Source organism: Trichosurus vulpecula, chromosome 9, assembly GCF_011100635.1.
Source record: "Trichosurus vulpecula isolate mTriVul1 chromosome 9, mTriVul1.pri, whole genome shotgun sequence".
NCBI lineage: Eukaryota > Metazoa > Chordata > Mammalia > Diprotodontia > Phalangeridae > Trichosurus > Trichosurus vulpecula.
This window is the reverse complement of record NC_050581.1, coordinates 1,524,499-1,551,441: the sequence shown is the minus strand read 5'-3', so window position 1 is coordinate 1,551,441 and position 26,943 is coordinate 1,524,499. Positions and strand designations below refer to the sequence as shown.

At 40.4% G+C, this 26,943-nt stretch overlaps 2 protein-coding genes across 2 annotated transcripts; both read right to left on the bottom strand.

Moving 5' to 3' along the window:
* Positions 1–2,527: 2,527 nt before the first annotated feature.
* Positions 2,528–3,600, bottom strand: LOC118831118 (gap junction gamma-1 protein-like). The gene is made up of 2 exons (XM_036738275.1): positions 2,709–3,600; positions 2,528–2,592 (listed from the first exon to the last, which is right to left on the bottom strand). Exons 1-2 carry the CDS (start codon positions 3,598–3,600, stop codon positions 2,528–2,530), a joined length of 957 nt encoding a protein of 318 aa, XP_036594170.1.
* A 12,866-nt stretch (positions 3,601–16,466) lies between these two features.
* Positions 16,467–20,304, bottom strand: LOC118831116 (olfactory receptor 1361). Its single transcript, XM_036738273.1, is given in 2 exon segments — positions 16,467–17,461; positions 20,301–20,304. Coding segments are annotated over 2 exon segments (999 nt in total).
* Positions 20,305–26,943: the final 6,639 nt, after the last annotated feature.

Here is a 26,943-nt window from a genome sequence, read left to right as displayed (position 1 = left end):
AAAGTTCTCCAATAAGGGAAAGGAGTCCACTACCCTTCCTCTCCTTACCTTAGCCCTCCAGCTAATCCAAACTTGGGAAAGCTCTAGTTCTTATGGATAACATGATTGTATAATAGCTAAATAATATGAATATAATCTATATCAGATTGCTTGCACTCTTGGAAGCAGAGGGAGGGAGAAAAAGGTTTTCGAACTCAAAATCTTATAAAAATGATATTGAAAACTTTCTTTACCTATAGCCAGAAAAAATACTATTAAGGGGAAAGCTCTACTTCTTATGAATTTTTCCTCATACCAACTAAATTTACATCTTTGCAACTTCTACTGCCTACGAGAGTCAAACTATAAATGTTTAACCAGTCTTTCAAATACTTGAGGACCATTGGCATGTCTTTCCTGAGACTTCTCTTCTGCAAGATAATGTGTTCCTTCAGCTGATGTTCATGACTCAGACTTTCGCCATCTAGATTGCCCTTCTCTTGACTTTTTTCTACTTATTCATGTCCATTGAATGCCCGGTGAAAAAGATAGTGCCTGAGAACGGAATGTGGATTTCTTGACCAAGCTTAAAATATAGGAATGCCATGCTCTTGTCCAGGGGAGGACTGTGTGCTGATAAGAATATATTGGTCTGAAGTCTCACACATCTAATTATGAGGGCTTCAAACTGAAATGGAATCAAAAAGAGAAAATGTGTATCCACTAGGCTAGAAGGCATACAGTAGAGATATAACATAGGAAGACTAGCAGCAGAGATACCCAGGAATTCCCAGGAGACAAAATCTAAGAAAGGAATCAGTAATAAAACCTTCGTCTCAGACGACTACACATAAAACAGGGGTAATAAGCAAGGAGAACTAGAAGTCTTAACACAAGACAAATTTTACCTCATAGGTATGGCTAAGGACTGATGACATGAAGTTCATAGCAAGAATATGGCTCTGGAGGGTTATGCCCCAGGAAATGAGCAGGGAGAATAGTGTCTTATCTGGGGCAGGACAACCTGCCTGCTGATAGATCCCTATTTTAACTAATTAATCTTCCCAACTAGGTACTAGGCCATTATTTCTATGCTGCCAAAGGATGTGTGTGCAAGTCCTAATCTTCTAAATTTTAGTAGTGAGAGGCAAAGCCCCATAACTGGAGTGTATCTCTAGAACTTGTACTGTATTCAGAATCAGCAAAAAGTATGGGGGTTAGAATGAATGAAAGGCATTTTATTAAGTTGGCACAAAACTCAGGCAGCTGGTACTACAGTGGAGATTTCTGGGACTGGAGTTAGGAAGACACAAGTTCAAAGCTTACCTCAGACACTAGCTGTGTGACCCTGGGCAAGTCACTTAACCTTGGTTTGCCTCAATTTCTTTGACCATAAAATGGAGATAATAGCCCCCATCGGGCACAGTTGTTATGAGGATTAAACGTGATAATATTTGTAAAAGCATTATATTAACCTTTTCCTTAGATGGAGCATCTGCCTTATCCTGTGCAATATGACCAGAGCCTTCCTCCTTCATTTTTCTAATGAGGTTGGCATTTGCTTTCTAAGTATGCAGTTCTCAGTCTCTGTAGGACCAGCATACTGGATGACCTGGGAACAAGTGGGAACATCATGCCTGGTGTTTAGAGCACTTATAATCTCAAAGCCTCCTACTCTCTCAGGTCTGTTTGGATACAGGGCCCGTGGTTCTTTTTATGGAAAGGAAGGGCTCTCAGTCCTAAACCAGAACAAAATCGCTCAAAATCCAGGCTGAGAATGATATGGACTTTGAATTGGGTTCTAAAAACCCTTGCGGGCTCCATGGAACCTCTGGAGTTCCAAGGTAAGTTAGAATTCTGTGATTTTTTTTCAACTCACATCCCTCTTGCCCAAAACAAAGGCAAGGCACAGTATTTGATACAAACAGCTATTTATTGGCCCACAAAACTTACAGGCTCAAGTACCAAAAGACATTCAATTACAGGACAAGTTGCAGAAGATCTCTAAGACAGCACCAGTAACTGCCCCAAATCAACCCCTCCCCCCCAGTCCAGCCCTGCTGATTCTTCTGTGACTATTGTGGGCCCAATTCTCAGGATTATTTCCAGGTCCATTATCCTAGATAGCCCATTTATCTCATTAAGTTATTTGGTGGTGTTTGAGGGAAAGGTGGGCCTTGGATTGTGACTGGTTTCAAGTTCTGGGGAAGTATAGAAAGGACCACCTATGATCACACTCACGAAATAGCTAATTAAAATATAAAGTACTAGAGAAAACACCATTTCCTTTAGATGTATTTCCAGGTTTCCTCTTCCAGACGTGTGTTCTTTTGTCTTCCCAAAATCCAGTTCAGATAGAAGTCTGTAAACAATAGTAAATCCAGTTTTCACAGATCTGCAAAGGGAGAAATCAGCATCATTAACCCTGAAAAAGATCATGAAATTAAGAGCTAGAAGAAACTTTAGAAATCATTAATACATTCTTCTTATTTACAGGAGGAAACTGAGGTCCTGAAGTGAAGTGATTTACTGAAAGTTACATAGGTTCTCAGTAAGATTCTGGGACTCCCAATGCCTGCAAAACTCCATTCAGGGACAAAGGAATAGGTGGAGCTAGGAATAAAAGGCCAAAAATGAGAAAAAAATTAAGATTATTAAGGAAGAACCAAGGGAGACAAGGTGGGATAATAATGCAATAGAAATTGGGATTTCATTTACCCCAAACATACCCGTCTTAGAGAATGGAGCCTCTTTCTGGGCTTGATTGTGCAGGTTTTGCTGTGCATATATGCCATAGGATGGAGACTGGCTTGAATAGGCAGGTGTGCCCAGATGCAATGCCATGTCCATTTGCCTCTGGACCAGATGCAGCTGTTTCTGCATTTGTTCCAGCTGGAGACCCTTGGAACGGGGAGGTGGGGCAGGGCCGCCTTTACCCTTCTTCAAGCTTCCCAGGCCCAGGTGCAGCAACTCAATCAGGTTGAGCAGGAGGCAGAGGCCACTGACTGCATACATGACCAGCAGGAAGATGGTCTTCTCCGTGGGTCGAGACACAAAGCAGTCCACGGTGTGGGGGCAAGGGCTGCGCTGGCAGATGTAGGAGGGAGGCACTTCCAGGCCATAGAGCAGGTACTGGCCCACCAGGAAGGCCACCTCTAAGGCAGATCGAATCAGCAACTGCCCAACATAAGCCCCCAGGAGCCCGTCCCTGCGGATCCTCCTGCGACCATCGTGGGCTCCATCCTCAGGGAACTTCTTGGGTTTCTCTTCGATCATGGGCTCCCTCTCTTCCTCCTCTTGCTTCTGGGCCGTCTGGCGCCGGGACAGGTGGTGCACGGCATAGCCCAGGTAGAAGACGGTGGGCGCAGTGACCAGGATGATCTGGAACACCCAGAAGCGTACGTGGGAGAGGGGTGCGAAGGCGTCGTAGCAGACGTTTTGGCAGCCTGGCTGTCCTGTGTTGCAGGAGAAGCCACTTAGCTCGTCCCGGTAAATGGCCTCCCCGCCCACGGCCAGCAGCACCAGGCGGAACACCACCAGCACGGACAGCCAGAGCTTCCCCACCAGAGTGGAGTGCTGGGTCACAGCCTCCAGCAACCTCGTCAGGAAGGCCCAGCTCATCTTCGATCTTCCTAATTAGTCTGGCGTGACCTGAGGAGCGAGGAGAGAGTGAGGAAGGCATGGGTGTCCCGCGACCCCGATTTAGACCGCTCAGGAGGGCCCTACCCCCGAGTACTCAGTCTTCCTGTATCCACGAAAACCCTTGTTCTCTGCATCCGGCCGCTTTACCCAAACCCAGGATCTGCCCTGCTCCCCCGCGCCCTCTGCTCCAGTTTTCCCAGTCAGGCCGATTTGGATCTTGGGGCTCTGCTGAAGCCGAACCAGAGCAGGGGTGGGGAGGGTGGAGTCCTTAGCGGGAACAGGTAGTCAGAGGGGGCTAACACTGACCACCTTTGGCAGAGGCTTCCTCCTCCACGGATCCTGGGAGGCTTAATGAGCTGACCTGGGCGGAGGTGATACGGGCAGCATGGGATCCGGCTCTAAGTAAGTGGCCAGACCACGAGCTCCCCAACCGGCAAAGAGAAGGATTGTAGTGGTCGGAAAGCAATGGGGTGGTCTCAAGCCCCGGCAAGGAACCGGGAAATGGTGGCTTTGCCCCTCTTCTAGGCGGAGTTTGGGAAGAGCTCATCTTCTGTCTTCCCACAGGTCCGGGAAGGCTTTGGGCAGCCGGGGATTCTCCCTTCACTCACCCACACACACTCACCTCTTCTTTCGCTCCAGAACACAGACACAGACACACACCCTGGAAGGCTTTGGGCAGCCGGGGATTCTCCCTTCACTCACCCACACACACTCATCTCTCTTCTTTCGCTCCAGAACACAGACACAGACACACACAGACACACACGCGCACACACGCACACACAAACACACACCCTGGAAGGCTTTGGGCAGCCGGGGATTCTCCCTTCACTCACCCACACACACTCACCTCTTCTTTCGCTCCAGAACACAGACACAGACACACACACACACACACGCACACACCCTGGAAGGCTTTGGGCAGCCGGGGATTCTCCCTTCACTCACCCACACACACTCATCTCTCTTCTTTCGCTCCAGAACACAGACACACACAGACACACACGCGCACACACACGCACACACCCTGGAAGGTTTTGGGCAGCCGGGGATTCTCCCTTCAGTCGCACTCACACACTATCTCCCTTCCTTCTCTCCACAACACAGACACAGCTACACACGCGCGCACACACACACACTCGCCCCATTCCAATTTTCCCAGAACAGCCTCCCTCCCTTTCACTTTCACCCTAAATCTTTCTTTCTTGCCCCAGGCTCACCTAGGATCCGAGATTCCAAAGAAACCGCAGAGAAAGGAGGTGGCGGTGACCCGCGGGAAAATTTAAATCCTGGGCTGAGAGGCGCTAGGGGTTGGACCTTAGGAGGTTGGCTCAGGGTCTTGCGCATTGTCCCTCCCCTCCCCCCTCTCCCCTTCCCCCTCTCCCATTTGGTTCGGATTCCTGGAGAAAGAGCCAGGAAACGAGTCGAATCAGGTCAACAGTTTTTATTAAGTGACTGCTGTGTGCTAGGCACTCTAAGTGGCAGGGATACAAAGAAAGGCAAAAAAAAAAAGTTCCCCCTCTCAAGGAGCTTGTGGTCTAATGTCGCAGATAACAAAGAAACATCTCTGTACAAAGAAGAGATTATTATACGCTGGCGCCTCTCAGGCTCAGATCCTCTTATGGAAAGGACTGAGACTACATGAAGTTCTCCAGTCTCACACCTTGAGATGAGTGGCTTGGTTTGCTCCCTGGAAGAGGTTTTGGAATGATTAAGGTAGGATCAGCTGGTGGCTTGAGGCTGGAAGGATATGAAGGCATTTTTGCTCCCTCCTATTATTCTCCTATTCTCCTTCTCCTTTTCTCCTATCTCCCTTTCCATCTTCATTCTCTCCTCCTCCACACCTTTCCCCTTCCCCCACTAAGTCTCCTTACCTTTCTTTTTTTCTCCTCCTCTTCCCACATGTGCTTTTCTCCCTCCTTATAAATTACTTCGGTATTTTGAAAAATCTATAATTTCATCAAATTCCCAGAGTGTATATAGAGAATTAGTAGGTGAAAATTACTCTTCACATAACAAGGTCCCTACTTCCGGGACCTAGGGAATATCTCCGGAACCATCCTGGATTAAGCAGTGGTCCAATTTTCTTTCAGTTTTCACAGTCCCAGGACACCATAAGGTTAGAGAGTGGGTTGAAGAATGGGGAAATACAAAAATCTTTGGCTTTTGAAGACTCATAAAGTAGTAAATTAGATTCCCCATTTACTGTCTCATATTTGAAATTCTAAACAGGCTTCATCCTCCACCTTAGGCATCCATTCTCTAAAAAGCCATTGGTCCTCTTCCCAAATGAAAATATTCTTTCCTTTTTCAGAGCCCCCATTTTATTTGCATGATTGATTTCAACTAGATTCATCAAGCATTTCCTGAGTCAGTCAGTCAGCAAGCATTTATAAAGTGCCCAGGATGTTCCAGGCACTGTGCCAAGCACTGGGAATACAAGGAAATGTTTAAAAGAAGTCCCTACTCTCTACTAGTTCGCAGTCTAAAGGGGAGATAACACGCAAACAACTATGTAGAAACAAGATGTATTAAGGATAACTTAGAGATTCTCTCAGAGGGGAGGCACTAGCCTTAAGGGGTAGCACGTAAGGCTTTTTGCAGAAAGATGGGACTTTAACTGAGACTCAAAAGAAGCCAGAGAAGTCAAGCAACAGAGAGGGGGAGGGAGAGAATTCCAAGCATGGGGGACAGCCAGTGAAAATGTCTGGAGTAGGGAGATAGAGTGTTTTATGTGAGGAATAGCAAGGAGGTGCAAGTCCTACAGCAGCTAGGGGGTACAGTGGATAGAGCATTAGGCTTGGAATCAGGGAGACCTGAGTTCAAATCTTGCCTTAGACACTTACTGGCTATGTGACCCTGGACAAGTCACTATTTTCCTGAGTTCCTCAACTGTAAAATGGGGATGCACTAGGAAATGAATTGGCAAAGCACTCTAGTATCTTTGCCAAGAAGATCCCATGGATGGGGTCATGAAGTCAGACACTACTGATTGACAAGAAGCATGTCCCTGGATCACAGACTATATGGAGGAGAGTAAGGTATAAGAGTTAACTATAATGAGCTAGGTATAATGAGGCTCAGGAGATGAAATGCTGGGCCTAGAGTTGGCAATACTTGAGTTTAAATCTGGCTGTGTGACCCTAGGCAAGTCACTTAACTTCTGTTTGACTTAATCCACCTGAGAAGGAAATGGCAAACCATTCCAGTATCTTTGCCAAGAAAATCCCATGGTCCACAGGGTCACACAGAGTCGGACATGACTGAACAGCAACAAGAAGGCATAAGAAAACTGGGAAGGTAAGAAGGTGCTAGGTTATGAAGGGCTTTAAAAGCCAAACAGAGGATTTTGTTTGAGGTGAGAGGGAACTGCTGGAGTTTATTGACTAGGGGGTTGATGTGGTCAGACTTGCACTTTAGGAAGATCAGTTTGACAACTGAATGGACAATGGACTGGAATGGAATGAGGCTTGAGGTAAGGAGACCAACAGAGCGATTTATGGCGGTAGTCTGGGTGTGAAGGGATGACCAGCACCAGGGAGAGGGTGGTTTAAGAGGAGAGAAGTTGCAAAGGTAGAATTGACCAAACTTGGCAACAAACTGGATGAGAGGGGGGTGGGGGCAGGGAAGAAAGAGACAGAGAGGGAAAAAGAGAGAGAGGAGTCAAGGATGGGTGACTGGGAGAATAGTGGTTCCCTTAATGGTATTAGGAAAATTAGGAAGAGGGGAATGTTTGGCTGGGAGAAGAAAGTTAGTTTCAAACATGTTGAGTTTAAGATGTCTATAGGACATCCAATTCAAGATATACAAGAGGCACATATGCAAGACTGGAAGTTAGAAGAAAAGTTAGAGCGGAAAATCATCAACATAAAGATGATAATTGAATCCGTGGTAGCTGATGAAATCAATAGGTAAGATAGCACATGGAAGAGGCGATCCAGGAGAGCCTTGAAGGAATACTCGTGATTTTGTCATGATATTGATGAAGATCCTGCAAGGGAGGCTGAGAAGGAATGGTCAGACTGGTAGGACAAGAAGCAGATGTGAGAAGTAACCCAAAAACCTAGAGAGAAGAAAATTATCAAGGGGAAGAGGGTAATTGACAGTATTAAATGTGAAGGTAAGTCAAGAAGGATGAGAGTTGAGAAAAGTCCATTAGATTGGATGCTCAAGAGTTCGTTGGTATGGTGCTTTAAGAAATTATGAGGGGGATAGTTTCAGAAAAACTCGGAAGACATGGATGAACTGATGCACGGAAAGTGAGTAGAAGCAGAACATCGTACATAGTAACAGCAATACTGTAACAATGGGCAACTGTGAAAGATTTAGCTACTCTCATTAATGCAATGCTCCAGGACGATTCCAAAGGACTCATGATAGAAAATACTATTTTACACTTTATTTTTCTTGTTTTATCTTTGCAACATGGCTAATATAGAAATGTATTTTGCATGGAAACAATACTAGTTATTTATTGTCACTAATACTAGGCATTGTTAGTACTTCCATGTTGTCTCTAGCACTTGTCATGTAGCTTGTAATAAAACCTTTTTGGAAAAAAAGAGATCGGTAATTTTGGAGACAGCAGTTTCAGTTGAATGATGAATTGCATATTATGGCAGACACTATGTATATAAAAAAATTAAACAGTCTGCTAGGGGCACCCCGGGGTGGGGGGTGGGCATGGGTCTAATATGAAAGGTAGTTTGTTAACAATAGAACTGGAGTTCCAAAGGCACCTGTGGAGAAGGGTAAAGAAGAAAAGGACAGGGACATTAAAGGGACGGGGCTTACACGGATGGCTCTAAGGGATCAGGGAGTGGTGATTAAGAAGAGAGTTTTCACTTTGGCAGCCTACAACTCAGAATGACAAGGATTCATCTCGGACATCTACTTTGCTTCTAATTCTTTGTTGTCGTGAAAAGTGTTACCATGAGGATTTTGTTTTAGTGTTATCATCACTATCATTGTTCTTTGCTAAAATAGAACTTGATGGCTTGATGGGCTGAGGAACAAGAAAGATATATTTAGAAATTAACATGATATAAAATAAGAACTAGCAATAAGACTGTTCATTTATAAATGATTAATAAGTGTCACCACTGTGATCTGCAGTGTTACACTCTTTGGGGGTTGGGGAATGCCAACAAAGTCAACTCCAGTCTGAGTCCCATCTTTGCATCGAGATTTTAGCACTCAATAGCATCAGGCCCCTTAGTTATCACTCTCTGTGCCACTTTCAGACTTGAAAAAAATGTTATCTATGCCTTTACTAATTACTTCGATTGGATTTGGAAGTCTAGTTTGTGCTTTTTTTCACCCCTTCCTGGGATTTGGAATTATTTTGTCTTTCCTACTTGGAGAAAACAGGCCGAGTAAATGAACCGAATCATCTCCACTTGTGTTGACATCCTCTAGTCTTGGATCCCAGAATCTATCCCTCCACCAGGCTAGCCCGTTCTCTTGCCCTGACTCTGAATGTTGAGACCTGTACATTTTTGATTTAGCATTCATAGAGAAGCAATATGTTGTGTGTCATATTAGGATGGGCACCAGACTTGCAGTCAGAAGACCTAAGTTGAGCCTCTACTCTTTAACATAAGGTTCTTTCTTCCCACCCTGAGGGACAGGGATCTTCAAGCAAAGTAGGTGCCTATTTGTCAGGCATATTGCAGAATGTGTTAGACTCATTGGTTCTTGAAGTCCCTCTGAAATTTTTCTCTGGGTATGATAGAGCAGAGGACTGGCCACAGAATCAGGAACACTTGGGTTCAAGTCTTGCCTCTGACATACATAGCCTGTGTAACTGGGAACTAGCCACAACTTCTTAGGAATCGTCCATTCTCCAGCTGGTTGATCATACACTTTTTGGTTGATCAAGATAGCCCCAAAGAGAATGTGACTCTCCATATTAGAATCCCCTAACGACATGCTTCCTAGTTTCTAAGAGGGAAGTCCTTTCCACATAGAAAGTTCCCTAAACCAAATGAAATCACAGGTCCAAGCCAAAAAACAAACTATGAGCCAGGGCATAGGATAAAAAATAAGATGCAAAAGTACATACAGGATCTGGGAAACCCTGTCCCCCCTACTCCACCCTTGTCCTGCCATCCCACATGGGTCAACAATCCAGAGATAAAGGCCCATCCCAGATCCTTTTTCTCTGGGGCTTGTAATCTATTCAATAGTCAATAAACATTTATTAAGTGCCTACCTAGTTCCTGGCACTGGGTGATGGAGATACAAAGAAGGAAAATAAAGACAGTCTCTACCCTCAAAGAGTTTATAATCTAGTGGGGGAAGACAACACACTAAACGAAGCTGAAAAATGTGGAGGAGAGAAAGAGATAAAGAGGTAGAAGGGGGAGGAAGAGAGGAGGAGGACACTAGATGGTACCCAGCAAGGGGACATGATTTTCACTGAGTTGAAATCAAGCAGTGATAATAAAAGATGTTAGCTCTATAAAAGGAATCTCCATAATGATAAGATTTTGGGTGATGAGCTTATCATGGGGGAAGGTACCGTGGCCTAGGAGTCAAATCAAGGAGAGCAACTCAAGGTAATGAAGTTGGGGGAGCTGGAGAGGAAGCGAACCCAGGAGTGAGTTATGGGACAAAGCTAACCTGGCTGATGGTGTTTAATTTTTTTACATTTGTATCCCTAGCACCTAGCATGGTACCTGACACATAGTAAGTACTTAATAGTGCTTGTTAACTGAGTGCTACTACAAAGGTGCCTGACCCTTCTATAGCCAGCCCCACCTGACTGTTTCCTGCCTTTGCTATCAGGCAGGAATAGGGGCTGACTATTCCCACTGCCACATGTAACGATCATAGAAGAGCCAGCATTTATGTAATTTCCTAAGGTTTGCAGAGCGCTTCACAAATATTTCATCATAGCAAACCTGAGAGGTAGATGCTATCATTACCTCCATTTTACACATGAGGAAATTGAAGAAAATAGGTTAAGTGACTTGCCCAGGGTCACACAGGTAGTAAGTGTCTGAGGCTAAATTAAACTCAGGTCCACATAGCTGCCTCTGCCTTCCCCTTTTTCATAGTGATTGATAATCAAGTCAATATTACCGTTGCTACTTTGAAGAGCAAGATCATTTTTGTTATTGCTGGACTTTGGTTATTTGCCTCTGTTTCCTTGTCTATAAAATGAGGATAATAACAGCTCCTACCCCCCAGAGTTGTTGGGGGGACCAGATGAGGCGACAATTGTAAATACTTAGTATGGCGCCCGGTGCCTAGTGTTTCCTGTTAATGTCAGCTATAACAACAGCAGTAACGGCTTATTCTCGGCATCATCGCCGTCATCGCCTCATCCCGGAAGCTCCTTTTTCCATGACCCTGCTTTCTCCTGTTTCTCTCCTAGGTTTCTGATCATTCCTTTTCAGTGTTATTGGCTACTTTTTCCTCCATGTCATGTGGGTATTCTCCAAAACTGTCCCATTTCCTCTTCTCTTTTAGCTCCAAACTGTCTCACTTGGCATTCTCATTTGGATTCCTGGGTCTAGTTAGGATCTCTCGACAGATGTTTACCACATCTATATATCCACCTGTAGTTTCTCTCTTGAGCTATAATCGTTACCAACTGCCTCTTGGACATCTCAAATTGATTGATATTTGAAATTTAATATTTCAAAAACAGAACTTCTTATCTTTGCCCAGAAACACTTTCTCCTTCCTAAATTTTCAATTACTATTGAGGACTTCACCCTCTTCCTAGTCACCTAGACTCCCAACCTCAGTGTCATCTTCAGTGCTTCACTCTTACCTTGTATATCCAATCTATTGTCAAGTCTTGTCCTTTCTGCCTACCTCTCACATAGTTCCACTTCTCTCTCCTCATGTAGCCATGAACCTTGATCAGGTCTTCATCAGTTCTTTCCTGGGCTATTTTAATAGCTTTCCAATTGGTTGCTTTGCTTTATCTCTCCCCTGGAGCCAAGGTAATTTTTCTAAAGTGTGTGTTTGACCTTGCCCCTCCCCCTTCACTGAACTCCAGGGGTTTCCTATTACCACCAGAATCAAATGTAAATTCCTCTATTTGGCATTTAAAGCTTTCTAGCTTCTTCCAGCTTTCCAGTCTTCTCAGAACTCTATGCTTTACCTATACTGGCCTCCTTGCCATTCCTCAAATTCCATCTCCCACCCCTGCTTTTGCCTAGAATATGCTGTCCTCTCTTTGTTTTCTTGTCTTCCTTGGACACCTGGTTTAAGTTCTTCCTTCTAATGCAGGCCTTTCCTGGTCCCACCCTGCTTTCTCTTCTCAAATAACAACAGCTTGCATTTGTATAGTGTTTCAAGGTTTTCAAAGTGCTTTACCAACGGTGTATCATTTTATTCTGTGGCAATCCAGGGAGATAGGTCCTACTTTTACACCCATTTTACAGGTAAGGAAATGGAAGAACTTGTCTAGATTCACACAGCTACTAAGTATCTAAGGCTAGATTTGGACTCAAGTTTATCTGCCTAGAGATCCAGCATTGTCTCCACTGTGCCACCTAGTTGCCCTAAGGAAGATTATCTTAAATCTATGCTGAACATTTCTTGTTATGTATCTAGTTATACTCAGGTTGCCTCCCCCATTAAAATATGAATTCCTCGTAGGCAGGGAATGTTTTCACTCTGAGTTGTATCCACATCACTTACCCCTATGCCTAGAAAATTGTAAGTACTTACTACATACGTGTTGACTGACTGACTCTTTATTAACCCTATAATTTTATTTTGTGAAAAGACCCATTTTGTGTATCACCTGCTCAAAGCCCCAAGGGAGGAAAGGTGTTGGGTAATGAGGTGAGAGATACTGGAGCCTTACCTGTCACAATCTGGCTGTCTAGGTAAACTGCTAGTTCTCTGTTCTGAATCAACAATTTCTTCCTGGTGGTGGTGCTGGGTGGAGGTGAGGGGGAAGTTGAAGGCTAATGTGGGTGGAGAAGAGACATTTATATTCATAGTTGTCTTTTGTGCTTGTTATTATACCTGACCCTCCCTTAGTCTGGAATTTGTATTTTCCTCCTTGTAATACAAAAGATCACATGAATTTATTCAGTTTTTATTTTATTTTTTTTACTCATTCATTTTTAGAATTTTTCTAGTTTACTAAAATTACCCACAGTTAAAGAGGGTCAAAGTGAAAGAAGTCATTCATCTATACTTTTTTGTTACATATTTGGACAAATGTCTAGAGGCTAGAGACTAAGATGGTGAGTGAGCTTGGCGGGGAAGCAGGAAGATACAAAAAAAGTTTGATTTTTGCTTTCGAGGAAGGGAAAGGATAAAAAATATATTTATAATTTATAGTCTCTGTCTTTAAGGAGTTTAAAATCTATTTGGGGAACCTAGACATATGTGTATAAAGTCAGTGTACTGTATTAATTTTAATTTTGTTTCATCTCAATTTAATTCAATCTCTTTGGGATCTGGGACTAAAGGAGAAAAAGAAGGTATAGAAGGGGGGAGAGTTCCTGAAATAACAGGCAAATTTAGCCTTATAATCAGGAAAAACTTTCTAACAAAGTTTTCCAAAAGTTAAGTGGACTGGCTTCAAAGGTAGTAGGTCCCTCTTCATAGGAGTCTTTTGGCAAAGGTTGGTTAAAACTTATGGAGAAGATTAAAAAGATGATTCTTTTTCAGATGTGGGCTGACCTAGATGACCACTGAGGTGCCTCCTCTTATGGAAGAACTATCTGCTCTTAGTTCATGCAGTAGGTCACTGCTCTCACATATATATTTGCCACAACACAGAAATTATGGAGCCAAAAACCTAGGTTTTCTTATTATGCTCAAGTATAGGGTCAGGCCTCAGAGAAAACTTGAACTCTCATGAGGATTTTGAAAAGGCTTTTTATGGGCAAAATTATATCAGAGTGATGGAGAAATAATTTTTTTATATATTGCAATCTTGAACATTCCTCTTACGCCATAAAAGTTAAAAGACAAGATAGGTCCATAGTCCTTCAATGTCATAAAAAGTTGAACAAACAGTTAAAAAGAGCCATAATCTCAAGCTCATCTAAGGAAACAAACTCTGTTGGTAAACTAAGTCAGGTTACAGATTAAAGACATTTAGAAGATTCACAGACTGACTGAAAAGAAGGATTTACATCTTGGGGACAGCTTGGTCCCACAATGGATAGACTGCCCAGCCTGGAGGCAGGAAGACTCATCTTCCTGAGTTCAAATCTGGCTTCAGATAGTGGCAAGTCACATAACTCTGTTTGCCTCAGTTTGCTCCTCAGTAAAATGAGCTGGAGAAGGAAATGGTAAAGAACTTTGGCATATCTTTGCCAAAAAATCCCCACACAAACCCAAGTTGGGTCACAAGACTGAAAACTACTGAACTGAATTTACATGTTGCCAACGAGTCAGAGACAGTTGAAATTCTTCCACTGGCTTCTCATCTAGAGAATACTTAAGGATTAAGTAACATTTTTACATGCCAGGGGACAGCTTTTGTTTAGGTGAAGTTGAAATTAAAACAGACTTTTAAGTAACCAAAAATTGCGGGAGGAATAGCCCTGAGTCCCAAATAATAAAAGGAAACAAAAAAATTCCTGTAACACTTCCAATTCAGGAATTTTGTGATTCAGTGGAATGGGGAATATAAGTCAAGGTGCAAAATAGGGCTGTTGAGCAGTTTGCCATCCAGCTGTAGTCACTTCCCTTAATCTCATGGCACAGGCTGCTTCACAGATTCCTAGAGTTTGAGAGCTAGAGTGCCTTAGAGGTCACCTAGTGATACACCTAGTTCAACCCATTCATTTTTTGAGAGTGAGAAACTGAAGCCCAGAAAACTGTGACTTGCCTAAGGTCAGGACTGAGATCCAAATTCTGGTCCTTTGAGTCCAGAGCCACAGTCTTTCCACTGCATCCTATGTGAAGCTGAAGGAGGAAAAAAGAAAGGTACGTGATACCTTTATTATATATTTCAAAGGAATAACAAGTTGTACGTAATAGATTTGCCTTTTCATGTGAAATCATCTTTATTTTCTCCTGTTCTACTATGTTTTGGAAATGCTTGTTTTATTTCTTAAGTTCAGAGTAAAATTGAAAAAAAAAAAGAGAAGTCGTGGTCATTGCCAATTTTCATCCAAGATCAACACCCTCTTTCTTAAACCTGAGGGAACTGTCTTATTTCTTTCTTTGTCCAGCTGATACTTTAAAAAAAATTAATTTATTTTAAACTTGAATACTAAAACTTAAAGACACAATAAGAAAAGAAAAAAGAAACATATTATAAACTTAAATACTAAAACTAGGTGATACTTTAAAAAAAAATTATTCCTATGGGTTCTTTCTTCTGATAAAACTCAAATCAGAGTATAAAGCAGAGTCAAAGAATGTCAGAACTGAAAGATGCCTTGGAACACTGAAAATAGATCCCTGGAACTAGAATGCACCTTGATGATCATCTAATTCAGCCTCTCCATTTTACAGATGGTACAACTCAGATCAAGAGATGGAAAACCAATTCATCCAAGGCCATGCAAACCCTCAGCAGCAAAGCTGGCACCAAAGACCAGGTTTCCTGACTCTTTCTATTGATGGTGCTAGGTGACACAGTGGACAGAGTGCTGGACTTGGAGTCTGGGTGACTTGAGTTCCAATCTTACTTCAGATGCTAGCTACCATGTGACCCTGGGGAAGTCACTTAGCCTCCCTGTGTCTGATTCCTCATTATGAAATGGGGACAAGATTTTTCAAATTAAAATTTTGTAAAAATTCCAAATTTAACCAACACCAAAAAAAGGAAAACCAAACTATTTCCATATACAAAGTGGAACAGAAAAGTTTATATGTGAAAACATAACTCTATATTACGTAAAGCTTCCTTTAAAGAAAAAGGAGATACAAAGTAGACATACAATTTACAGCAGCAAATGGTTATAGTAACTTTGTGCTCAACAAATGTAAAGACTTAAGTTTTGGGGATAAGAATTCATTATTAAGTGTCCCTCCCCACATCTATACACAGAAAGCACGCATCCTTGGAGAGACCACAAGAGTCCCTTCCATCTGGGTTAGAGATGATGCAGGAAGGGTAATGTCTCATACAGAACAGTTGCCTTCATTGGCACAACTAGCTTTTCTGGCAGCATGGCATAGTGGGTAAAATCCTGGATGGGAATTCAGGAGAACTAGGTTCAAATCTCACCTTAGATAATTAAGAGCTATGTACTCATGTATAAGCTGCTTAACTTCAAAGTCTCCTTTTCATCGTCTGTAAAGTAGTGATAATAACGCCCAACAGGCAGCATGGAGATGTGAAGAGAGAGCTATTCTTGGGTCTAGAAGACCAGGGTGCAAATTCTCCTGCTGAAATACAGTAGCAGCATGGCTCTGGGAAATTCCCTTACCTCTTACAACCCTGCCCAACTCTTCTAAGACTATAAATTGCTGATGTTTCAGAACCTACATAAGTGTAGGGATTTCTGCACCAGGCAATTCCCATACTGAAGAAATCAGAAACCAGGATAAAAGAACCCCAACCTTACATTGACTCACCTCCCAGAGAGATGTTCTGAGGAAAGAGCTTTGAAATCTTAACACATGACATAAATGTGAGTTGTTATTAGTTTTCTATGGACTCTGGAAGAGACAGCTATAGCATAGTGAGCAGAGGTCTGGCCTGAGCCCTGGGAACATATGGATTCAAGTCCTGCCTTGGACACATACTGGTTGTATGACCGTGGATAAGTCACTTAACCTTTCGATGTCCTAGGGAACATTCTAAGATTAAACTGCAGAGAAGATGCTAACCTACATGAGTAGAGGCAGTTTACTTATCTGGGAATTCTCTATATTAATGAAAACCCAGGCGCAATCCCAGTCTAAGTCACGGTCTGTGGAACCTCTGATGAAAGCATCAAGCAGGGATTTTTACTGCCAACCATGTTTGTCAGGGCCTTTTTCATGTCTTGATTCCTCAAGCTATAGCTGAAGGGATCCAACATGGGAGTCACCACTGCATACATCACAGTTGCTGCTGTATCTTTCTTTACTGAGTGAGTGGAGGAGGGACTAAAATACACAGCAACAATGGTTCCATAGAAGAGGGAGACCACAGCAAGGTGGGACCCACGGGTGGAAAAGGCTTTCCATTTTCCCTTCATGGAGGGAATTCTCAGGACAGCAGAGGCAATATGGATGTAAGAGGCCAAAATACAGATGAATGGGGTGATCATTACCAGCCCTCCTTCTGTAAAAATGACCATTTCATTGAGTGAAGGATCAGAACAGGAAAGCTTCATGAGAGGAGACACATCACAGAAAAAGTGTGGGATGACATTATTGTTACAGAAAGTGAGATGAGCCATTAGGAGAGTGTGCAACAGTGCATTCAGATTAGCAACAATCCAGGATCCATCAGTCAGAAGGATACAGACCTGATGGGTCATCTTTGTAGCATGGCATAAGGGATGACATATAGCCACAAATCAGTCATAGGCCATCACAGCCAGAAGGAAATTGTCCATGTCCGTAAATACAACAAAAAAGTACATTTGTGTCAGGCACCCTCCAAAAGATATAGTCTTACTTCCTGTAACATGATTCGCTAACATCTTGGGAACTGTGGTTGAGGTGAAACAGATATCCACAAAGGACAAGTTGCTAAGGAAAAAGGACATGGGAACGTGGAGGTGAGAGTCTGTAACAATGCCCAGGATGATGAGAAGGTTCCCTAGAGCTGTGATCAAATACATCAACAGAAATAACACAAAGATGAGTTGCTGATGCTCTGGTTGACTGGAAAGTCCCAGGAGAAGAAATTCCATGACAGTGGATTGATTCCTTTTTTTCCATAGGTTGAAAGTAGCTTCTAAATCTAAATTCAGATAAAATACACATTTAGTAAACTGATATTCATGAAATCTTCATGCGGATTCACATTAACAGCACAGAAAAAGGAATAAGAGTCCGTGCCCTCAGGGACCTCACAGTCTAATGGGGGAGCTAAAATGCAAAAAACATTGTACAAACAGGCCACAAGGGAGGATAAATTAGAAGTGATCAACAGAGGGAGGGCATTAGAATTAAGAGGGGTTGGGAAAGACTTGCTGTATAAGGTAAGATTTTAGCTAGGACTTGGAGGAAGCCAGCAGTAGGCAGAGATGAGGAAAAAGAACATTCCAGCAGTGGGGAACAGCCAGTGAAAATGCTTGGAGTTGGGAGATGAGGTGTCTTGTTTGAGCAACAAGGAAGGGGCCAGTGTCACTGTGGCAGAGTGTGAACTGCTGGAAGAATGGAATAGTAGGAGGGGCTAGGTGATGGGCTTTGAATACTAAATAGGATTTTATATTTGATCTTAGAGGTGTTAGAGAGCCATTGGAGTTTATTGGGTATGGGTATGAGGGTGTGTGATATGGTGGAACCTGCACTTAAAGGAAAATCACTGTATGGAGAATTGACTGGAATGGGGAGAGACTTGTGCATGCAGACCAAGCAGGCTATTGCAATAGTCCAGACTAACAGAGATGAGAGCCCATACCTTGGTGGTTGTCGTATCAGAGGAGAGAAGGGGGTATTACTCAAGAGATGTTGCAAAGGGGAAGGAGACTGATAGAAAGGAGGGTAGATTAAGGGAGGCAGTGGTGATCAACAAAACAGACATTTGAAGAGGGACAGGATAAAAAGAGAATACTCAACAGTGAAAAATAGGATGAGGAGAAATATACAGTTAGTAGCATGACTATGAATGTGAATGGGATTAACTCACCCATAAAACAAGCATGTAGCAGAATGGATTAAAAATCAGAATATAAACATATGTTGTTTACAAGAAATACACTTGAAATATTTACATAGAGAGTAAAAATAAGGGGCTAGAGGAGAATCTAGCTTTTATGCTTCAGCTGAGGTTAAAAAAAGAAACAGGGATTACAATAATGATCTCAGACAAAGCAGAAGTGAAAATAGACCTAGGTAAGAGATAATCAAGGAAGCTAAATTTTGCTAAAAGGTACCATAGACAATTAAGCCATGTCAATACTACCCTCAACCTGGCGTAGCTGATCTGCCAAGATAGTTTTACCAAGGTGTGGATGCTTGGAGCCACAGGTAAGAGTGTGGTAATAGATGGACCCCAAAGGTGGATGAGCAGCCCTGAAAAGTTCTTGGCAAGTCCTCACACCAGAGGTGTTAGTTAGTCCTCCCTGAAGACTCCATATACTACAGGTGTAAAAAGACAGTAAAACTATAATAGTGGGGGACCTCGACTTTCTCCTTTTATAACTAGATAAATCAAACCACAAAATAAGCAAGAAAGAAGGCAAGGAGATGAAGAGAAGTTTTGAAAAGTTAGGTAAGATAGACCTCTGGAGAAATTGACCATGTATCAGGGCATAAAAACTTTATGAACAAATAAAGAAAAGTAGAAATATTAAATGCGTCATTTTCATACTATAATGCAATGAAGATTATATCCAGCAAAGGGCCATGAAATATACATTAAAAACTAATTGGATCCTAAAGAATGAGTGGGTCAAAGAACAAATTATAGAAACAATTCTTTCATTAAAGAGAAGAACAATAAAACAACATGCCAAAATTTATGAAATGCAGGCAAAGCAGTATTTAGGGGCAATTTTATATTCCTAAATGCTTACATTAATAAAATAGAGAAAGAACAGATCCATAAATTGGTTATGCAACTAAAAAAATTAGAAAAAGAACAAATTAAAATTCCCAATTGAACATTAAATTGAAAATCCTGAAAATCAAAGAAGAGACTAATAAAATTGAAAGTAAAAAAGACATTGAACTAATAAGTAAAATTAAGAGCTGGCTTATGAAAAAAAAAATCTTAAAACAGATAAACCAGTGGTTGATTTGATTTAGAAGAAAGAGGAAAACCAAATGATCAGCATCAAAAATGAGAAAGGTGAATTTACCACCAATGAAGAGGAAATTCCATCAATTAGTAGGAGTTGTTTTGCTCAGTTATATACCATTACATCTGACAATCTAAATGAAATGGATATTTACACAAAATGTAAATTGTACAGATTAACTGAAGAGGAAATAGAATGCTTAAATAACTCTATCTTAGAAATAGAAATTGAACAAATCACACATGAGATCTGTAAGAAAAAATATCACCCAGACCAGATTGATTCACAAGTAAAATCTACCAAACATTAATCCCAATACTATATAAACTATTAGGAAAAATAGTCAAAGAAGGAGTCCTACTAATTTCTTTTTATGACACAAATATGATGCTGATATCTAAAACAGAGTGAAAAAAGAGTGAAAACAGAGAAGAAAAACTGTAGACCAATATTCCTGATGAATATTGATGCAAAAATTTTAAATAAACTACAAGCAAGGAGATTGCAGCAATATGTCACAAAGATCATAAACTATAACCAGGTGAGATATATTTCAGGAATGCTGGGGTGCTTCAATATTAGGAAAACTATCAGCACAATTGACCATATCTATAACAAAAACAACAAAAATCATATTATTTCATCAATAGATGCAGAAAAAGCTTTGACAAAATACAACACTGATTCCTATTAAAAACACTAGAAAGCATAGGAATAAATGGAGCTTTCCTTAAAATGATAAGCAGTAACTAACTAAAAGTATCAGAAAATATCATCTGTAATGGGGATAAGCTAGAAGCCTTTCCAATAAGAGCAGGGGTCAGGCAAGGATACCCATTGTCACCACTACTTTTCAATATTGTGCTAGAAATGCTGGCTATAGTAGTAAGACAAGAAAAAGAAAGGGAAGAAATTGGAATAGCAATGAAGAAACAAAACTATCACTTGTTGTGGATGATATGATGATATACTTAGAGAATCCTAGAGAATCAACTAAACTACCTGAAATAATTGACAACTTGAGCAAAGTTTCAAGATATAAAATAGACCCACACAAATCATCAGCATTTCTATATACTACCAGCAAAGTCCTACAGGAAGAGATAGAGAAATTCCATTTAAAATTATTTCAGATAATATAAAATACCTGACAGTTTACCTGCCAAGACAAATGCAAGACAAACATATGAAAACAATTACAAAATACTTTTCACACAAATGAATAAGATCTAAACAACTGGACAAATATTAATTGCTCATGGGTGGACTGAGACAATATAATACAAATGACAATCCTTCCTAAACTAATTTACTATTCGGTGCCATACCCATCAAATTACCAAAAAAATTATTTTATAGTAGTAGGAAAAGTAATAATAACAATATTCATCAAGAAGAAGAAAAGGTCAAAAATGTCAAGTGAATTAAGAAAAGAAATGTGAAGGAAGGTGGACTAAGTGAACCAGATCTCAAACTACATTATAAAGTGGTAGCCATCCAAGAAATCTTATCCTGGCTAAGAAATAGAGTAGTCAATCATTGGAATAGGTTAGGTACATAATACATAGCAGTAAATGACTGTAGTAATGTTTTGTTTGACAAAGCAAAAGTTCTAAGCTTTTGGGACAGGAATTTACTATTCGACAAAAATTGCTAGGACAACTGGAAAGCAGTTTGGCAGAAACTAGGTATAGACTAACATCTCACATTGTATCCTGAGGTAAGGTCAAAATGGGTTCAATACTTAAACGTAAAGACTGATACCATAAGCAAAGGAGGCGAGCATGGAAAATTTCACCTGTCAGATCCATGGATAAGAGAAGAATTTATGACCAAAAAAGAGATAGCATTACAGGATGTAAAATGGATAATTTTTATTATATTGAATTTAAAAGTTTTTGCACAAACAAAACCAATGCAGCCAAGAGAAGAATCAAAGAAGGAGAATGGGGAATAAAACTCTGATAACGCCCTCATTTCTTCAATACATAGAGCATTAAGTCAAATTTCAAAGAATATGAATCATTCCTAAATTGATAAATGGTCAAATGATATGAACAGGCAGTTTTCAGAAGAAGAAATTAAAGCTATCTATAGTCAAATTAATAAATGCTCTACTTAGAGAAATGCAAATTAAAACAAATTTAAGGTACCATTCCACAACTATCAGATTGGATAATATGACAGAAAAGGAAAATGACAAATGTTGGAAGGGATGTGGGAAAATTAGGACACTAATACACTGTTGGTGGAGTTGTGAACTGATCTAATCGTTCTTTTGAGCAATATGAAGGTACACCCAAAGGTCTATAAAACTTTGCATATCCTTGGACCCAGGAATACCACTACAAGGTCTGTATCCCAAAGAAATCAAAGAAAAAGGAAAAGGACTTATATGTACACAAATACTTATAGCAGCTCTGTTTGCAGTGGGAAAGAATGGGAAATTGACGGCATGCCCATCAATTGGTGAATAGCTGAACAAGTTGTGGTATATGTTTGTGACAGAATACTATTGTGCTATAAGAAATGACAAGGGACATGGTTTCAGAAAAACTGGGAGGACTTACATGAACTGATACAAAGTGAAGTGAGATGAAGCAGGAGAACATTACACAGTAACAGCAATATTATACTATAATCAACTGTAAATGACTTAAGTATTCTCAGTAATACAATAATCCAAGATAATTCCAAAGGTCTTATGATGAAAAATGCTATCCACTTCCAGTGAAAGAGCTGATAAAGTTTGAACGCTGATCTGAGCATTTTTTTTTTACTTTATTTTTCTTGTTTTTTTATCTACATTTTCTTTTGCCACATGGCTAATACGTAAATTTTTTGCGTGACTACACATGTATAATCTATAGGAGATTGCTTGCTTGCTTTCTTAAGAAGGTGGGCAGCAGGGAAGGAGAGAATTTGGAACTCAAATTTTTAATAAGCAAATGTTAAATACATTTTTCAGCATGTAATTGAGAATAATTTTTAAAATTAATTTAAAAAATCATTGGTAACTGGAGAGAGCAGTTTGATGAAGTTAGGTCAGGTTGTCCTGCCTCCAGAGGCTCACAATGATATATGTTATGTGAGGATTTTGTTACTGATGCTGTTCTAGACCTGTGAGTTCATTGGTATAGGAAATTCCCTCTCCCACTACAGATTGGCAACTTCTCTGTAATTTATAGCCTTAAAAAGTTGTTGTGGGCAATGAAAGGTTAAATGACTTGCCTAATCAGCTTGTGTCAGAAGCAAGATTTAAACCCTGGTCCTTTCTAATGTTAGGCCCGTTCTCTATCAATTACATGATTCTGCTTTTCACAAAGGATATGAGATACAGTTGACATTAGGTTTACCTCTCGATTCAAGACTAATTGCATTGTTCCCCAAATTAGGTGGTTTTAGCAGAGCATGAGTACTTGAGAGCAAAATATAATACACATTGTCCCTCCCCAAATGATCACTGTTAGACAAATCTAGACAAACCCAAAGGAATAAAAATATCATTTATAAAAATGAAAAAAAATGTATCAAATACTTGTGCTTCACCTTAACAAACCATACACAAGACTTATTTAGAGGTAATTATAAAAATATTTTCATCATAAATAAAGGATTATTTAAATAATTTAAGAGATATTTCATGTTCCTGTCTACTTTGATCCAATATTGTAAAAATATCAATACTACCCAAATTAGGTTTAATTCCACATGAAGCAAAATATGAATGACCTATTTCACAAAATCAGATAAATTAGCACTGAGAGTTTTCCCCTAGCCCTATTAGCTTGTCATTTTCCTTTTTTTGTGTGTGTCAATCATAATTCAATTAAAAAACTCTAGGGAAAATTGCATCACAGCTGACTGTTTCAACAGTTGGGCTAACTGCTGCTGTTGGGGGGTGTAAAACCAACAACAACCAGTTCACAGAATGCTGCAAGCCCAGGTTCTTTTGATCTGCCTTAGTAAGGAAAGCAATGTTAAGAGTTTAACAACCTCAACTCAATACAGCATATGAATATCATTCACTTACTTCAGGGGAAAAAGCCAGCACCCTTAACTTAAGAGCAAATACAATCAACTTACAAACAGACCCAATACAATTCATAATTACCAAGAAAACCATCAACATCTGAGTTCAGCTGGAAGCCCCTTAGAGCAGCTGTCCAGATTCCAGGGACTCCAGGAGTGAGAGCCTTAAGCAAATAACTCTGTTCTCTCTTTTTACAGTTTCACGCATCATCAAACCTCATCTGAGTGACCAGAACTTAGGCTCTTACTATTGGCTCTGGAGTTAGCACCTCCCTTCATTGGCCCCACCTGGAGCCCCACCTTAGTTACCAATTCACACCCACATAGGCTTAGCACCTATTAGATAGGGGTTTGGGGGCCTGGGGTTATCACCTAGTAAGGCTCAATCAAAGACACCCAACTTAATTGATATTACACTGACAAAAGTGGGATTGAATATTTTATACTGTACAATCTATAAATTCTGGGTGGATTGGTTATCTTAACCAGAGATAGAGAGGAAATCTGACACAGTGCAGTGGAATCCTGAATTTGGTTCAGATTTCACTCTAATAGGATCAGCAAATTCACTTAATCTCTTTGAGCCTCTTTTACTTCATCTGTAAAATGGAGACAATAGCACATGTTGTACCTGCCTCACAGTGTTGTTGTGAGCTACATATAAATGTCAGCTATGGTTCTATTTAAAGTATAAAATGTAGAAAAAAATTATGGAGAAGATAAAAATTCTTGTCTACAAATAAATGAAGAAATTATTGGAGATAAAATAGATGGCTTTAATTATGATTAAAAAAATTTTTTCACAGCAGAAAATGAATCACAGAAATTTTGTAAAAGGAGTTGGGAAGGGTCATGGAGCCAAGATGTTAGGAAAAATGCAGGGACTTGTCTGAGTGCTCCCAAATTCCCCTCCAAACAACTTTAAGTAATGCCTCAAAATTAATTCTGTACTAGCAGAACCCACAAAAGAATGGGGGTGAAACAATTTTCCAGTCCAAGACAACTTAGCAGGAAAGGTCTATTACATTGAGGTGAACAAACCACCAGCAAGCTGTGGGGTGTGTGTGTGTGTGTGTGTGTGTGTGTGTGTGTGTGTGATTGAATCAGCAGCAGCAGTTTCCAGAGCTCTCAGCCCACAGATGGTAAGTGGCTCAGATAACTAGTCAAAAAGAGATTACAGGGGTCCCTTTGCTGGCACTCGGTTCAGGACTCTGTTGCATTGCTCATACTCAGATCCAGGTTACAGTCCTGAGTCATTGTCCCTGGATAGGGAGGAGCACCAGAACACCAGACCTTGCAGCCCCAAGGAGCAGGCACCCTGGTCACAGTTCCAGGGCAGAAAAGAGTGCTTGTAGTACTTCACAGACAAGTGCACAGGCCAGGTGAGTAGTAAACATACCTCTTAGATCATACCACTTTGGAAGAAATGAAAACTTCCAACCCCCAGAACTAGCTGCAAAAAAAATGTAAAGCATATGACAGTTCCCCTTCCATCCCAAGAGCACAGCCCAATTTTAATATAAATTTAAAAGCCGGGGGTAGCTAGGTGGCGCAGTGAGTAGAGCACCGGCCCTGGAGTCAGGAGGACCTGAGTTCAAATCCGGCCTCAGACACTTGACACATGTACTAGCTGTGTGACCCTGGGCAAGTCACTTAACCCCCAATCGCCCTGCCAAAAAGCAAAAAAACAAACAAACAAACAAACATAAATTTAAAAGTCAAGAAATCAGAAGGGAAAATGAGCAAATGAAAAAAAAAAAACTCTGACCACAACAAGTTACTCTGGTGACAGGGAACATCAAAACACAAACTCAGAAGAGAACAATGTCAAAATTGCTACATCCAAAGCCTGAAAGAAAAAAAATGTGAAATGATCTGAGGCCCCAAAAGAATTTTTGGACAAGCTCAAAATGGAGTTTAAAAATCAAATAAGAGAGGTAGAGGAAAAAGAGAAAAGAAATAAGAGTGATGCAAGAAAGTCATGAAAAGAAAAACGGCATCAGCTTGTTAAAAAACGCCAAAGAAAATTAAAAAACATAATAGGCCAAATGGTAGAAGAGGCACAAAAATTCACTGAAGAGAAGAACTCCAGGAAAAGTAGAATTGGCCAAGGGGAAAAAGATATACGAAAATTCACTGAAGAGAAGAACTCCTTAAAAAGCAGAATTGGTCAAATGGAAAAAGTTGTACAAAAATTCACTGAAGAAAAGAACTCCTTAAAAAGTGGCATTGGCCAAATGGAAAAAGAGGTACAAAAGCTCACTGAAGAAAATCATTCCTTAAAAATTAAATTGGTCAAGCGCAAGATAGTGACTACCTGAGACATCAAGAATCAATAAAACAAAGTCAAAAGAATGAAAATATAGATGAAAATGTGAAAGGTCTCATTGGAAAAACAACAGAATTGGAAAATAGATCCAGGACAGATAATTTAAGAATTATTCAACTATCTGATAGACATGATTAAAAAAAAAAAAAGAGCCTAGACACCATCTTTAAGAAATTATCAAGGAAAACTGCCTTGATATACTAGAACCAGAGAATAAAATAAACCTAGAAAAAATCCACTTATCACTTTTTGACAGAGCTCCCAAAATTGAAACTTCCAGGAATGGTACAGCCAAATTATAGGTCAAAGAAAAAATTTTGTAAATAGGCAGAAAAAAATCCAATTCAAATACTGTCAAGCCAGAGCAAGGAAAATACAAAATTTAGCAATTTCTACATTAAAGAATTGAAAGACTTGGAATATGATATTCTAGAGGGCAAAGGAACTAGGACTACAACCAAGAATCATCTACTTAGAAAAACAGTATCATCCTTCATGGGGGGAAATGGATATTCAGTGAAATAGAGGACTTTCAAGAATTCCTGGTGAAGAGATCAGAGCTGAATAACAAATAGATTTTCAAATATAAGAAAGACTCAAGAGAAGCATAAAAAGGTAAACAAGAAAGAGAAATTATAATGGATTCAATAAGACTTAATTCCTACATGGGAAGATGATACTTGTAACTCCTAAGGACTTCCTTGTTATTGGGATAGTTAGAAGGAGTACACATAGAGAGAATGTATGAGTGTGAGTTCAATGTAATGGGATGATTATCTTTTAAAATATTAAGGGATGAGAAAGAAGAATGTATTGGGAGAAGGGTGAAGGGAGAGGTAGAATGATAAATCATCTCACATAAAAGAGGTACAAAAGAGCTTTTCCAGTGACTGGAAAGGAAGATGGCAGAGGTTTGTGTGTGGGGAGGAATGTGTAAACCTTACTTTTATTGGAATTGGTTCAAAGAGGGAATAACATACACACTCTGTTGGGTAAAGAAATAGGAAAGTAGGAAGGGAACAGGATAAGAGAAGGGAGACTGATAGAAGGGAGCATGGATTAGGAGAGGCAGTAGTCAGAAGCAAAACACTGTTGAGGACAGGAGGCGAAAGGAGA